The 12817-nt window shown below is 60.7% G+C and overlaps 2 protein-coding genes across 3 annotated transcripts in view; one reads left to right on the top strand and one right to left on the bottom strand.

Annotated features, from left to right (window-relative positions):
* The window catches only part of LDB1 (LIM domain binding 1), a 32041-nt gene extending 31583 nt beyond the window's left edge, over positions 1-458 (bottom strand). Inside the window, exon 1 of one of the 2 annotated variants that reach the window (XM_027647936.1) lies at positions 440-458. The gene's annotated coding sequence lies outside the window, so the exon portion shown is untranslated. The remainder of the gene's footprint in view (positions 1-439) is intronic. The other variant, XM_027647935.1, reaches the window with a different exon arrangement.
* Positions 459-3210: 2752 nt separating this feature from the next.
* Positions 3211-12777, top strand: PPRC1 (peroxisome proliferator-activated receptor gamma, coactivator-related 1). Its single transcript, XM_027648239.1, has 13 exons — positions 3211-3530; positions 3672-3827; positions 4260-4376; positions 4753-7495; positions 7909-7962; positions 8350-8410; positions 8614-8699; positions 8865-9663; positions 11125-11292; positions 11459-11522; positions 11727-11848; positions 12005-12156; positions 12438-12777. Exons 1-13 carry the CDS (start codon positions 3471-3473, stop codon positions 12539-12541), a joined length of 4686 nt encoding a protein of 1561 aa, XP_027504040.1. The 5' UTR covers positions 3211-3470; the 3' UTR covers positions 12542-12777.
* Positions 12778-12817: the final 40 nt, after the last annotated feature.

Genomic DNA, 12817 nt, shown 5'->3' with positions numbered 1-12817 from the left:
GGGGGGGGCAGCACCGGGACCCGACGGGGCGGGGGGGGCCCGGTGCCCGCCGCGGGAGGTGACGCCTCGGCCTTGAGGAGTGTGAGCCGGGGGGCCGCCGGGCCAGCCATCCCCCCGCGGTCCCCCCATCCCGGCGCCGCCCTGTGTCACCTGCGGCTGCGGGGAGCGGGCGGTTTGGGACACCGATACCTGCTGGTTTCGGTGGAGGAGTCGAGGGTGCAAGACGTAGTGGGCTCCGGGGAGGGGAAGGTTCACCGAGCCGCACCAGGGGGTTATCCCCGGGAAACGGGGCTTTATCCCGGGGTAAGTGGCTCTGGCGCCGGGGCAGGTCTGGGGCGCGGCGCTGTCGCCGCCACCGCTGTCACTGGCCTCGGTGGGACCTGGCGGCGCCGGACTGGGCACTGGGTGCCGGTGTGCTGCTGTGTGGACAGGGATGCAGCATCCCTGGACGCGACCTGGGGGTGCCTGCGTTGTGCATTTGTTGGGATTTCAGGGAGCCCCGCGCCTCTGCCCCCCTCCAGGGTGCTCCTGCGCGGCCGGGGGACTGCGGGGGAGACACCCCCCCCCCATCCCGACCCCGCCCAGTGGGATGCCGAGCCCATCTTGCCCCTCCCCGACGCGGGCAAAGTGGTCGGCGTGTGGGGAAGGGAGGTGTATTCCGGCTTGATGCTTCTTGAAAGAAGCTGAGGAATCCAGGGAGCAACCTCTGGCTGTGCCGCGCCGGCCGGGCGGAGCCCCCCGAGTTCTCGGGCTCCCCCCGCGCCCTTGCCGGCACCTCGGGCCCGGTGAGAGCGGTGCTGGCAGCCGGCCCGGGGCATGGCCGCCCTGTGCTCGGGGCGTAGCCGTCCACGCCGGGCACACGTGTCACCAGCAGGAGCCTCGGTTGTCTCTCCCGGGGACCAGAACAGCGGGCGCAGTGTCCCCTGCACAGGGTGGATGCCGCAGGAGCTGGTGGCCGTGCTCAGGGCTCAGGCCATGTCCATTGCAAGCTGTTGGCTGAAATCCCAGCGCCCCACGTGTCCAAAACCTGCTCTGGGGTTGTGGGTATCTCCCTTCTCCCTGGCAGTGCTGGCTGCTTGGGCAGAGTGTGGCCAGAGCTGAAGCCCGTCCTTGAACGTTCCTGTGACCCTCTTCCCTGCTGTAAAGCAAACAGAGGGAGCATGGGGGATGCCTCTCCTCAGTTAGGGGTCACAGAGATTTCTGGCAGGGAGGAGAGCGAGCAAGGGCACAGGAGCAGGCTGGGCTGGTTCGTACCCCCGCCCTGACGCACAAGTGATGCTCAAGCAACAAGAGCTGCAGGAGGTGCCTGGCCCCAGGTGGATCAAAGGGAGTCCTGGGGGAACACAGCCTCGCTCGCTGGTGACTCACAGCTGTGGGACTCCTTCTTGCAAAGCGCTGAGTCAAGGAAGTCGAAGAAGGCTTGGGAGATTTCCCTCCCCTCCCAGGCTGTGGGCAGGAGCTGTGGGAAGAGGCCATTTGAATGGGAGGATTTTGCTTCCCTCCCTCCAAATGTCCAGTGCTGGTCATGGCTGGAAACCTCTTATTAGACGCTGCCTCTGGGGAGAGCCAGCCCTGTGTCCAGATGGGTAGGGCCATGCAACCCTGGGGGTGTCCCCAAGACCCCCTTGCAGTCAGCAGGCAGGGGTCAGTTGGCCCCCGTGTCCCTGGGCTGCTGGGGCTCCATCCTGCTGGCTCCTCCGGTGGCCCCGGTGCCTCTGCCTGCCGGGTCACCGCTGACTCAGGGCTGCACGCCGCGCTTGAGCTGGGCGTGCGAGCCTGGATGTACTTCCCCGCTCCTCCCAGTATCTGCGTAAGGATTGGCCAGGAATCACAGCCAGGCTGCGCCTAAAGGGCTGCCAGTGGGCTCTGCGCCGGGCTCTGACCGGCAGCCAGCACTGGCTGAGGGAGGGGACTGGAGATGCTGAGCGGTAAAACTGCTCTGTAGCCTGATCTGCACAGTGGGGTGGTGTCCTGGTGTCACTGGTGGACTCCGCTTCCAGGCAGAGGGTCTTGGGGCAGGCTGGCCCAGGCTGCCGAACTGGCTGCAGAGCCCCAAAACACTACAGGCTCCTGGTCTTTAAGGCTGCCCTGTCACAGGCTGGGAAGATCTGGGATGGGTGTCTGCGGGGCATTGCTGTGGATTTTTGGGCTTTGATTCCCAGCCTGTTCCTGGGATGCCTGTGTTCTGGGGTCACACGGGGCTCCTGGCTGTGCTGCAGCCAGAGGTGCCTGCTCTGTCTGATTGGAACAAGTCTCTGAAGAGCCCCAGGAACCAGGGGTTTGGGCATGTGATTTTAGTGCTGCCATATTCTAGGAAACACCTATTTAGTGAAATGCCTGCTCTTCCTCCATTGCAGTTTCCTGTGTGCTAGGCAGGTCCTATACAGGGACAGGGTACATTTTGTCCTATGTGGGATCAGGCTCATGTGGGTCAGCTGCATCAGATGAGCATCCCCCAAGGTCTGGCTGGATTCTCCCAGTGCTGCTCCAAGGGGAGGAAGACAGCTTGCTGCCTGATCCCAGCCAGCTTTGGGAGGGAGGTGCTGGTGACATGCCTACGCTGCTGCTCTGCTCAGCCAGGGGCTGCAGCTTCTGCCCTCACCTGGCATCTGGCTTTTCATGCCTTTTCCTGGCCTTCCTGCAGCACTGGACTGTATGGCACCATGAACTGTAGTGCAGAGACCTTTCTGAAGTTACTTAGCATTACCCAAACATCCCTGGAGGTGGCTGAGGGACAAGAAAGGATGTGGGGCGGGGAATTTGAAGGAAGAAGAGTAACAAAGCTGGTTTGGTCCTGAATTGCAAGCACAGAGCATGTCCTCTGGTAGCCTGCAGCAGAGGTGTTGGGTAGGGCACCAGCAGTGGCAGCTGGCTACATCCCTGTTGCTGACTCCTGCGATTTGTTATGAATTTCGTAATGGTTTTGGGCTTATCTGAAGCGCCAAGAGCCAGAGCTGGGGGAGCACGTGACAGTCCATGGGATGGCGGGAGCCTGCCTGTCCCCTCCCTGTCCCACATGAGCAGTGTGTGGTGTTGAGCAGAGGCTGCGGTTTTATCAGTTCATCTTTTCCAGTCACGCAGCTGCGGAGTGAATCAGGCAGAAATTTTTGGTTGGAGGCATCCTGGTAACCGGACAGGTCTTGGTCTGAAAGTGGCACACCACGTTGTGCAGTGGGGTGGATACTCCCAAAAGCAAGAGGGAATAATCCCTGTGCCAGCTTCTGACCTGCAGCCGTGTCCCACCTGCCTCCCCTGCGTGTTTGGGGTTGGGGTGCTCAGCCACGGTTTGCAGCACAGGCTATCAGGAGCCCGTGTGTGCTGTGGAGGAGATCAGCACTGATAGTGGGGCTGTGCAAAGTGTTTACCTGGCTCCCCATGCTCCTCAACAGTGCTTTTCCCTCGAGGATGACTTGAACTTAACGTCGTTGGATGCAGAAACCATCTTGGAGGCTGAAGAGATCCTCGGGACAATGCAGAACTATCTTGACTCCTCTGTGATCTCCATCATTGAGGATCTCTCTCTGTGCGAGGTGGGAGCTCACACACGGGTGCGGGATGTGGTGGCTGGGATGGCTCTGGCTGTGACGTGGGTGGGAGTGGGAGCAATGTCCCCCAGGGCCAGGTCTTGTGGCTGTGCCCCATCACCCTCTGAGACTGCCCCTGCTCTTTAGCAGAGCAAGGTCTGCCTGGATGTGCAGAACGAGCTGTCCTTGCTGACTGCCATCACGGAGATCCTGGACAGCACGGATGATGAGACCCTGTCCCCCTTTGACACCATCATGGATGCAGAGCTGCTGACCTCGCCTCGTGAGCGGGAGAATCCCTCGGTGAGTTGCAGGGCAGAGCCAGCCTGACCCCAGAACCTGTGGGAAGATGCTCAGGCAGGGCTCTGCTAGGTCCTGGCATGAGGGTGTCCTGAGGTGGTAGGACCCTCGTCCCCAGTAACCTGGGATGGTTCCTCTGACTAGTAACATGAGAGAAGGGCTGAACCAGGCCTGGACGCCCGCAGGACTCCGGTGTACTACTGGGGGGCCATGCCTTCGATTTAAGTCTTGGTGTAGAGCCAGAGATGTGCCAGAGGCTTTGGGGGAGCAGCACATCCCCAACCGGAGCTGCACATGCTGAGGGTGAAACAGGGCTGAGTTTGCTTCCAGGCTCTGCGGGGTGAAGTGTGTGGTCAGTGTGGGGCTGCGGGTGGCCTGTCCCTTCCAGCAGCGTAAACCTGCCATTGTCTCATCATCTGTCAATCTCCTCTCCAGTTTCAGAAGTTTCTCACCTTGTCCCGTCCGTTGCTGGAATGTGAGAGCCCTGCCCTGGAGCAGCCCAAGGCTCTCAGGCCTCTCAGCAGCAGCAGCAGTGTCTCTGTGATTGGGAAGGTGAGCACCTGAGCAGGGGAATCTGAAGGAGCAGTGTTGGGATGGTGCTGGGATAACTGTCCCTGCTGCTGCCCCCAGCCCCAGCCTTCCCACCTGGCACAGGCATTCTTTCCCAGAAGCAATGCTTTTGCAAGGCACCAGTGGCAGTAGGAGCAGGGTCTGCCCCAGGTGGTGGGTGCTGGGGACTGGGGATGCTCCCATAGGGGTGGCAGGTTTCCAGCTCTGTTGTGTCGTACTGGGAGGGTCAAATGCATCCCAGCTTTTTGTCTGCCCAGGGGTTTGCTGTTAGAGTTCCAGCAGACCCACAGTTGTCTGTGCCTGGGAGAGCTGCGGTGAAAGCCCAGGAGCTGATGCTTGCTGTGGTCCCCCTTCCCAGACTGATGCAGACCTGGCCTGGGACTGTGCTGCTCACGGCCTCGAGGACCCAGTGCTGCCAAAGAAGCAAGTCTGCAGCACCCCGAGACTGGAGAGGAAGGTGGGCTGGCACCGGGCCCGAGAGCAGCCCCTGCCACAGCGCAGTGATGGGGAGGAAGAAGAGGAGGAAACTGCCTTGGGTGTGGAGCTAGACAGCAGCATGAAGGCTGTGGATTTCTGTGTGAGCGAGGCTGGGGCAGCAGTGGAGGAGCACGAAGACCCCTGCATCATCAACACAGGTGATGTGTCTCTGAGTGAGCTGGTGAAGTCCATGCACTCGTACTGCCTGCCCACCTTCACTGTGTGCCTGGACCCCGAGACTGAGCCCGTGGCCAAGGAGCTTCTGAGCAGTCCGGTCTTGCTGGAAATTGTACCTGGCGAGGGAGAGAGTGTGGAGATCCCTGTGGTCCTGCAGCCCTTGGCTCCTAGCTCCCTCGATCTGGAGCTCCAGCTCCTAGGAGCAGAGGAGGGTACCAGGGCATCAATCCCAGAGGATAAAGAGGAACTGCCAGGAACTCCAACCCAGGAAACTGGGGTGGAGGAGAAGAAGGAGGAAAAACTGCCTGGGAAGGAGCCCTCTTGCACTACCCCAGAGGGCACCTCCCCACCAGAGGCAGCAGCACCTGGAGCCTGGAGTCCCAACAGCAGCTCCTGGCACAGCACGGAAGCCACAGTGGGTGGGAAACGCGAGTGCTCTGAGAAGGGACGGGGCCGTGAGAGAGCAAGGAAGAGTCGGAAAAAGAAAGCAGAGCTGGACCAAAGCAAGCAAACCAGGGCTGGCAGGGACTGTGTGGCCCACCGGCTTCGCTCTGCTGGCTCTGGGCAGCCCCTGGGCCAACTGGCCACCAGCCGTCAGCGGGCAGCATGTCCTTCCGTCCAGGTCTCAGACTTCCTGGCACAGCAGCTGGAACGAGCCCAGAAGGAGGGGCAGATGGAGCTGAATGCTGAGCGGGCACCACAACCCCGGGGCAGGCCCCAGAGCACATCAGGGGCCTTCCTGCCCAAGAAAGTGCAGCAGGATCTGCAGAAGGTGCCATCACCAGAAATGGTGAGCGTGGCCCCAGAGAAGAACAAGACTGTGGTGCCTCTGGAGAAGACCACACCAAGTGTGGAGGGGCAGCCAGCAGCTGCATGTCCCAGCCCGACAGACCAGGCTGAGGGCCAGGGAGATTCACAGACGTCTGCTGGACAGAGCAGTGGGGTCTCGGAGGCTGCCTCTCAGCTCCTGGAGCAAGGTGTGCAGTTGGAGCCCCCACAGAGCCTGCCAGCAGCAGAGCCGAGTGAGGGCCTGCCCAAGGAAGGCAAACCCAAGGCACTGAGCCTGCGGGAATACCGCATCCGCATGCTGCACCGCCAGTCCAGCCTGGGCGGCAGCCAGGAAGACAAGAAGCAAGTGGCCAGCAAGTGGCCCAGCGTCCCCGAGCCTCCAGCGGAGCTGGCAGAGATCCCCTGCCTGGTGTCACCCAAGCGCTCTGCCACCGATGCAGACAGTGCTCAGGAGGGCCTGGAGAAACCCACCAGCCCCACTGCTGGCCCTTCTGCTGGCAAAGCTCCCACTGCTCTGGCTTCAGCTACGGCACCTGCCACGGCTCCACCACCCCCATCAACACCAATGCCTTTTGCTGCACCAAACGTGCCCCCAGCTGCTGGGATGACCCCTGCTGGGATGCCGCCAGCCTCTGCCGGTGCTTACACCCTTTACCCACCAGTGCCTTCCTGGCCCTGTTTCAGCCCCCAGCCCATGGGCTGCCATGGTTTGCCCCCACCTCCTGTTGCCAACTCCTCCAGTGCTTTTCACATGGTGACTGGCCTCCCGCCTCCACCCATGGCCTGGCCCCCACCGGCTGTGCCACCCCCACCTCCATTTGGCCCTGGTGGACCCTATGCCCCAGTGGGATGGGCACCGCCATCCTACTGGCCAGGAATCCCCATGCCACCTCCGGTGCCTGCCCTGGCATACAGGGACCCCAGAACAGCAGTGCAGGCTGCCACTGCCTTCCCAGCTGGCAGCCACCCCAGCACAGCCCTCCTGCATGGGCAGCTTCCTGCTGCCCCTGTGCTCAGCTGCCCGGAGCCACCGGCCTTCCCTGCCCAGCCACCTGGCCTGGCCAGCGAGATGGGGGCTGCAGGTGGCCCAGCCAGGCCAGCGACCAGCAGGGTACCGGACTCCAAGAGGCAGGCACGGCTGGCAGGGGAGAGCTCTCTCCCCAAGGCCCCTGCGGCTCCTGCCTCAGCCCAGCCTCTGCCAGCCCCCTCGGTTGCCGCTGCCCAGCCCAGCAGGGTCCCTCCTGCAGCACCAGCCCCCCAGGCTGCCCCTACTCAGCCTCCAGAAGAGCTTCAGGCTGTAACTCCCACCCAGCTCCCAAAGGATCCCCCAGCTGCCATCCACTGCCCTATGGAGGTGTCCCCTGCTGCTGGCCCTGTTGGGGAGTCCCCTGGCACCTGCCCCACGGAGAAGGCTGTAGGGCCGGGCAAAGGGACAGAGGAGAGAGCTCTGCTGGAGCCTAAGGCAGCTGCTGGGCAGGAGCTGCCTGGGCAAACATCCACCTCCCAGGCTGTGGCACCACCACCGAAAGCATGTCGAGAGAGCAGCCTGCCCAACAAGGCGCCCGCTGTGCGACCGTGGAGGTACCAGCCGCTCCGCAGCCCGGCACAGCCCAGTGACAGCAGCAAGGACATTGTGCAAGCCTTCATCAGCGAGATCGGTGAGTGAGAGGGTTGTGGGACCATGGGTTGAGTGTCACCAGCCAGCGAGGCTGCAGTGCTGCTGGCAGCCCGCACAGCAGAACCAATTCCTTCCACTTCTGGTGGTGAGGGTGGCAAAGCTATGCCCATGGACTTACAGTCTCTTCCCAGTGCTCTGCTAGGATGTTGCCTCCAGTGTATTGTCTGGGCTGGCTGTGCCCAAACTGGTCCCTCCTGGGTTTGCAGAACTGCATGCTCCTGTCCTTGCTGCAGGAGGCACAGAGCTGCTGCAGGCTCTGCCACTGCTTCTCCCAAGTGCTTACCCCATCATCCAGGGAGGCTGCTGCTGGGGGAGGATGGGGTTGGGATGCACCCCTGTGGTGCCAGGAGGATTTTGGCTGACCTGACTTGCTGTGCTTTCTCCCTGGCCCAGGGATTGAAGCCACCGACCTGTCCAGCCTGCTGGAGCAGTTTGAGAAGTCTGAAGGTGCGGATGCAGCGTGCTGTCCCTTGTGGGGCTCCCCCTATGCCATGCTGGCCTTTCTGGGCTGCCCGTGCTCCTTGTGGTAGGGTGGGAGTGGAGGGTCTGCAATGCTGCTGCCTGTGGGCTCGTATTACTCTGGCCAGGTGCCTTGTCCTGGGGGTGTCTCTGCCTCCATCTCTTTCTTGGCCTGTGAAAGTGGCCAGGGGTCCCCACAGTGACCAAGGGGGTGGTGAAGAGTCTGTGAATGAAAGGAGATGTGCAGCTCCTCTCTGCAGGGAGCTGGGTTTGGGATTCTGTGAAACTCTTCCCTATCTATGCCTGGGATATTCTGTGTCCCCTGCCCTCCAGTCCTGGCCTCTCAGCATCCTCACCTACCTGCTCTCTTTTTAGCCAAGAAGGAGGAGACTCCTGTGCAGCCCCCCGAGGACAGGAGGCCGACAGGGAGCTCCGGGTGAGTACCAAGACATGGGCAGCTGGTGCCCCAGTGTGGAGCCTGGCAGAGTGCTGAGTCTTGCCTTTGGTGGGGACATGGGGCAACTCTAAGTCCTGGCAGGGTGTGAACTGTGCTGTGTGTACCAGCCCAGGAGGGGATGAGCTCGTCACTGGACTGGGCTTTGCCTGCCGCATTTGACAAAGCTCCTTTCCCTTTCTCAGGCCTGAGATCCAGCAGGATGGACAGACTCAGCAGGACAGGAAGCCCCCGGATGGCTTGCATGCCTCTGAGCTGGCCAATGTGGCAGGTAATGAATACCTGGGATAAAGCAGGGGAGCCCATGGTGTCTTGGCATAGCTGTTGTGGGGCTGGGAGACAGCCTGGGGAGTGAGGGAGGCCTGGCCATGAGGGAGCCCAGCTGGGCAGGTTGCATCAAGGGGCTGCTCTTGAAAGCCTTCTGGTACTCTCACAGGCCTCACTCCCCCAGCGACACCCCCCCATCAGCTCTGGAAGCCTTTGCCTGCTGTCTCACTGCTGGCCAAGGCCAAGTCGCCTGGGTCCGCATCCCAGGAAGGGTCCCAGAAGACAGCCAAGCCGATGAAAGCCAAGCCACTGCCCCCAGACAAGATCCAGGGGAACAGTGTGGTGCTGGCCCCCACTGGCACTGCCCCCAACCATGTGTGCTCGGGAGACCATGACTACTGCATCCCAGCTGTGGCACGACCGGAGAGCAACAGTATCACTGGCACACAGCCCCCTGCCAAGGGCGGCTCCCACTGGAATGTCAAACGCCACCGGGACATAACTATCAAACCCATCTCCTCCTTAACCAAACGGACGCTGGACCAACCTGAGCCCACCCCGCCAGCCCCCCCCACCACTGTGAGGCCCATCCAGGAGCCAGTGGGGACAGCCTGCCTAGCCCCCCTGGATTATCGGACTACCATCCCCAACAAGGCCACCACCAGGTGCAGCAGTCCCCCCACCTCGGTGCTCCTGTCTCCAGCTGCATCCCCGTGCCGGGACCAGGAGGTGCGGACTCCCAGTGCCCAGCCCAGCCACGCTGCTGCCAAGAGGTCCCTACGCTGCTACCGGAGACCCCAGGACTCACCCAGCCCCTCTACCAACAGCTGGAGGGCTGGCCGGAGCCGTGCCAGCCGCTCCTTCAGCTCCAGTTCGGATGGAGCTAGTGAGTCCTCGTCTTCATCTTCATCCTCGTCCTCCCGATCCCGGTCACGGTCGTTCTCCCCACCCCCCAAGCGGTGGCGAAGGTAAGCTGTGCGTTGTTTGTCGCTTCTCTTGGGGCAGTTGTCTGGTGGCTGGTCTTTTGCAGGTGCCCGGGCACCTCTTTATGGTCCTACTTGATGGCTGTGACCTTTTTGTCATTGTGGCCCTTCTGAAGGGGTGCCTGGCTCACAGAGACTGTGGGAGCTGCTGTGACACCCTGCCTGTGGGTGTCTGGCTGAACCCCATATCTGGGCAGGTGCACCTGCAAAGCTACCACTGAGCCAGGGTTCCTTATTCCTCCTGGAACATGGGTTCTTGGCTGCATCTTGGCTCTTGGATGCTTTTTCTGGGGTATTACTGCAGGTGTTTGTGTTTCTGCTATGAGGCTACTGCAGTCCTAGATGTAAAAATGAGAGGAGCTGCAGCAGAGCCCTCCAGGGAGCTGCTGGAGGCAAGCAGGGAAAAACCCGTCTGGCTTGGCTGCCTCAGGGGCTCCCTGCACTCCTTATGGAGGTGGTTATGTAGGGAAATGGGACAGCTTGGTCTCTGTGGGACGCATTTGTTTTGGAGTCCTTGTGCATCTGAGTGAACCACAGCCTGTCCCAGCTGGGCTGGGAAGCTCTGGAGCTGGCAAAGGGATTCTCTTGTCCTTTCCTGGCTGTTCAGCCAGTTCTGGAGACATCTCTGGGCGTGAGGGGCCTGTCCAACTAAGACCCCTCCACTGATGACCAGTAAACGTAGAGGCTGGAGCTGGAAAAGACGGGTATATAGTACCATGTCCCAGGGCTGTGCAGCTTGGGGACTGTCAAGTGACATATCTGGCTTGGCTTTCCAGCAAATCCAGCTGGCCTAGTGCTGAGAAATGTCCCCGTGGACTGTGCCATCCTGACTTGCTGTGCTCCAGGAGAACATGTGGCAGTACCAGGCAGCATGCCTCGCCAGGCCTGGGTTTGCCTATGGCAGGGGCCACCACTGGGCAGCATGGCTGGAGATGGACTGTGCTCCTGACTGGAGGCAGCACAGCTTGATCCCAGAGAGGTTTTGGTCCTGCTGCCCTTAAGCTCTACCTGACCCTGCCAGGGAAGCTCCTGCAGTCTCCATTCACCCAGCTGTTGCATGGGACACCGATGTGATGGCTCCGTTGTCATCCTGTGCATGGTGTAGGGCTCAGCACAGCAGCCCCAACCCCTCCTGGGCCATCCTGGTTGCAATCCTGTGCTTCACAGTTCCCATGGGACTGTTTCTTGCTCTTCAGAGGCTGTGCCTGCTGTGAGCCTGCTCCCTTCTCTCTGCGGTGTTAGAAGCCAAGTGGAGCAACATCTCTGTAGTGTTGTTACTGCTCTGGCTATCTTGGGCAGAGGTTTCCACAGTCCAGTTCATCCTGGGGATGGGTCCTGTCCGAATGGGGTGCTGGATACCGTGGGGAGGATGAAGGTGTTTTTCATCTCTGGAGCCTCGTGGTGCTGGCCATGGGGAGAGCTCAGCTGTGTCTCTCCTTCCCCCAGATACCGCTCAAGATGTTCCCGCAGTTCCTCCTCTCGCTCCAGCTGTGGGTCATGTGGCAGGTCCCGTGACAGGTCCTCATCATCAACATCCTCCTACTCGTCCAGGTCCACATCCCACAGCCAGTCCCGCTCCCCCTCACCCCGCAGGAGGAGTAACAGGCGGAGAAGGTGAGCGTGGCCACCCTGCAGGGCTGTGAGTTCTTCCCAACCCCTCTCCCAGCCTCCTGTGTTCTGGGCAGGAACATTCCTTCAGTATCTCCCCTGTGTTTGGGATCACTCTCTTCTGACACCCCCGTGATCCCATAGCTCATGTGTTTGGTTTCTGCCCTGCCAGATACAGTTGCGATGCACAGGACCACTACCAAAGGCAGAGGATCCTCCAGAAGGAACGTGCAATAGTGAGTGCTGGAGGGCTGGGAAAATGGGGCTAAAGATTTGGGGGTCCACACTCTCTGTCACTTCAGAAAGCCAGGGTGATGCAGCATTCAGGCAGCATTGCTGGGAGGCCCTGCCTGGCCAGGGCGTGGTGTGGTGGGTGGCTATGCAGGGAGGGTGCTCTGTGGGAGAGGTCCTGCTCATGGATGGGGCATCCCTGCCTGCAGGAGGAGCGTCGAGTTGTGTTTATTGGCAAGATCCCCAGCAGGATGACACGGTCAGAGCTGCAGCACCGCTTCTCTGTGTTTGGGGACATCGAGGAGTGCACCCTGCACTTCCGGTCTGAGGGGTAAGAGCTCTGGGGATGTGGGTCAGCCCCTTCCCAGGGATGGTTCCTCTTGGCCCTTTTCCCATTACTCAAGGGGACAGTGCAGACCAGGGGGGGACAAATGCGTTTGTAACTGTGTTGCTGCTGATTTCCATCCCCCTTCTTCTCCGGTGTCAGGGATAACTATGGCTTTGTCACCTATCGCTATGCCGAGGAAGCCTTTGCTGCCATCGAGAGTGGGCACAAGCTGCGGCGCCCAGATGAGCAGCCCTTTGACCTGTGCTTTGGCGGCCGCCGGCAGTTCTGCAGGAGGAACTACGCCGACTTGGGTGAGTCGTGCAGCCTCCACGTTGAAGTACTGGCACCTTCTTCCCCGAGTTATAGGGGGTCCCCATCCTTGGCGTCATTCAGGTTTGGCAGCAGGGCCATATGCAGGCCTGTACTGAAGGGAAGTTGAACGGGGGCTCCCTGTCTCTCCAGCGCTGTGATGGAGGCCGGCCCAACTCTGGGTCTAGCTGCTGCCACGTGAAGCAAGATGAGAAGAAGTTTGCTGTGGGGATGGGCAGAATTGTGTCAGTGGCTCAAGGCAGCCTCTCTCCATCTCTTCCAGATTCAAACCGGGAGGATTTTGACCCGGCTCCCGTCAAGAGCAAGTTTGACTCCCTGGACTTCGACACGCTGCTGCGGCAGGCACAGCGCAGCCTGCGGAGGTAGCGGCAGGCAAGGTGGAGCACCTGCCCCTGCTTTTATACTCAAATACAAAAAGGCAAAAAAAGTGGAGAGAGAGAGAGAGATACGGGATTTTTAAAAAAAATAAAAAGGAAAAAAAGAAATTTGTTTTATAACCAATATTTAAGGAGGATGGGTCGCTGGCCTTCGATTGGAGGGGCCCAGGCGAGTGGCAGTCCTGGGCTTGCCCCAGACGTATAATAAATGTGGATACCCAAACAGCAGCACCGCTTTGTCTCCTCCTTTGCGTGGGCCATTCCC

The sequence above is a fragment of the Corapipo altera genome, unplaced genomic scaffold (assembly GCF_003945725.1).
Source record: "Corapipo altera isolate COAL_440 unplaced genomic scaffold, ASM394572v1 56, whole genome shotgun sequence".
In the NCBI taxonomy this organism is placed as follows: Eukaryota; Metazoa; Chordata; class Aves; order Passeriformes; family Pipridae; genus Corapipo; species Corapipo altera.
This window is presented reverse-complemented; position numbering and strand designations above follow the sequence as displayed.

Coding starts and splice junctions, on each gene's coding strand:
- PPRC1 (XM_027648239.1), top strand. CDS start 3,471: ATGCAGAACTATCTTGACTCCTCTGTGATCTCCATCATTGAGGATCTC. Junction 7,963..8,349: donor GCAGTTTGAGAAGTCTGAAG/GTGCGGATGCAG, acceptor CTCTCTTTTTAG/CCAAGAAGGAGGAGACTCCT. Junction 8,700..8,864: donor TGAGCTGGCCAATGTGGCAG/GTAATGAATACC, acceptor GTACTCTCACAG/GCCTCACTCCCCCAGCGACA.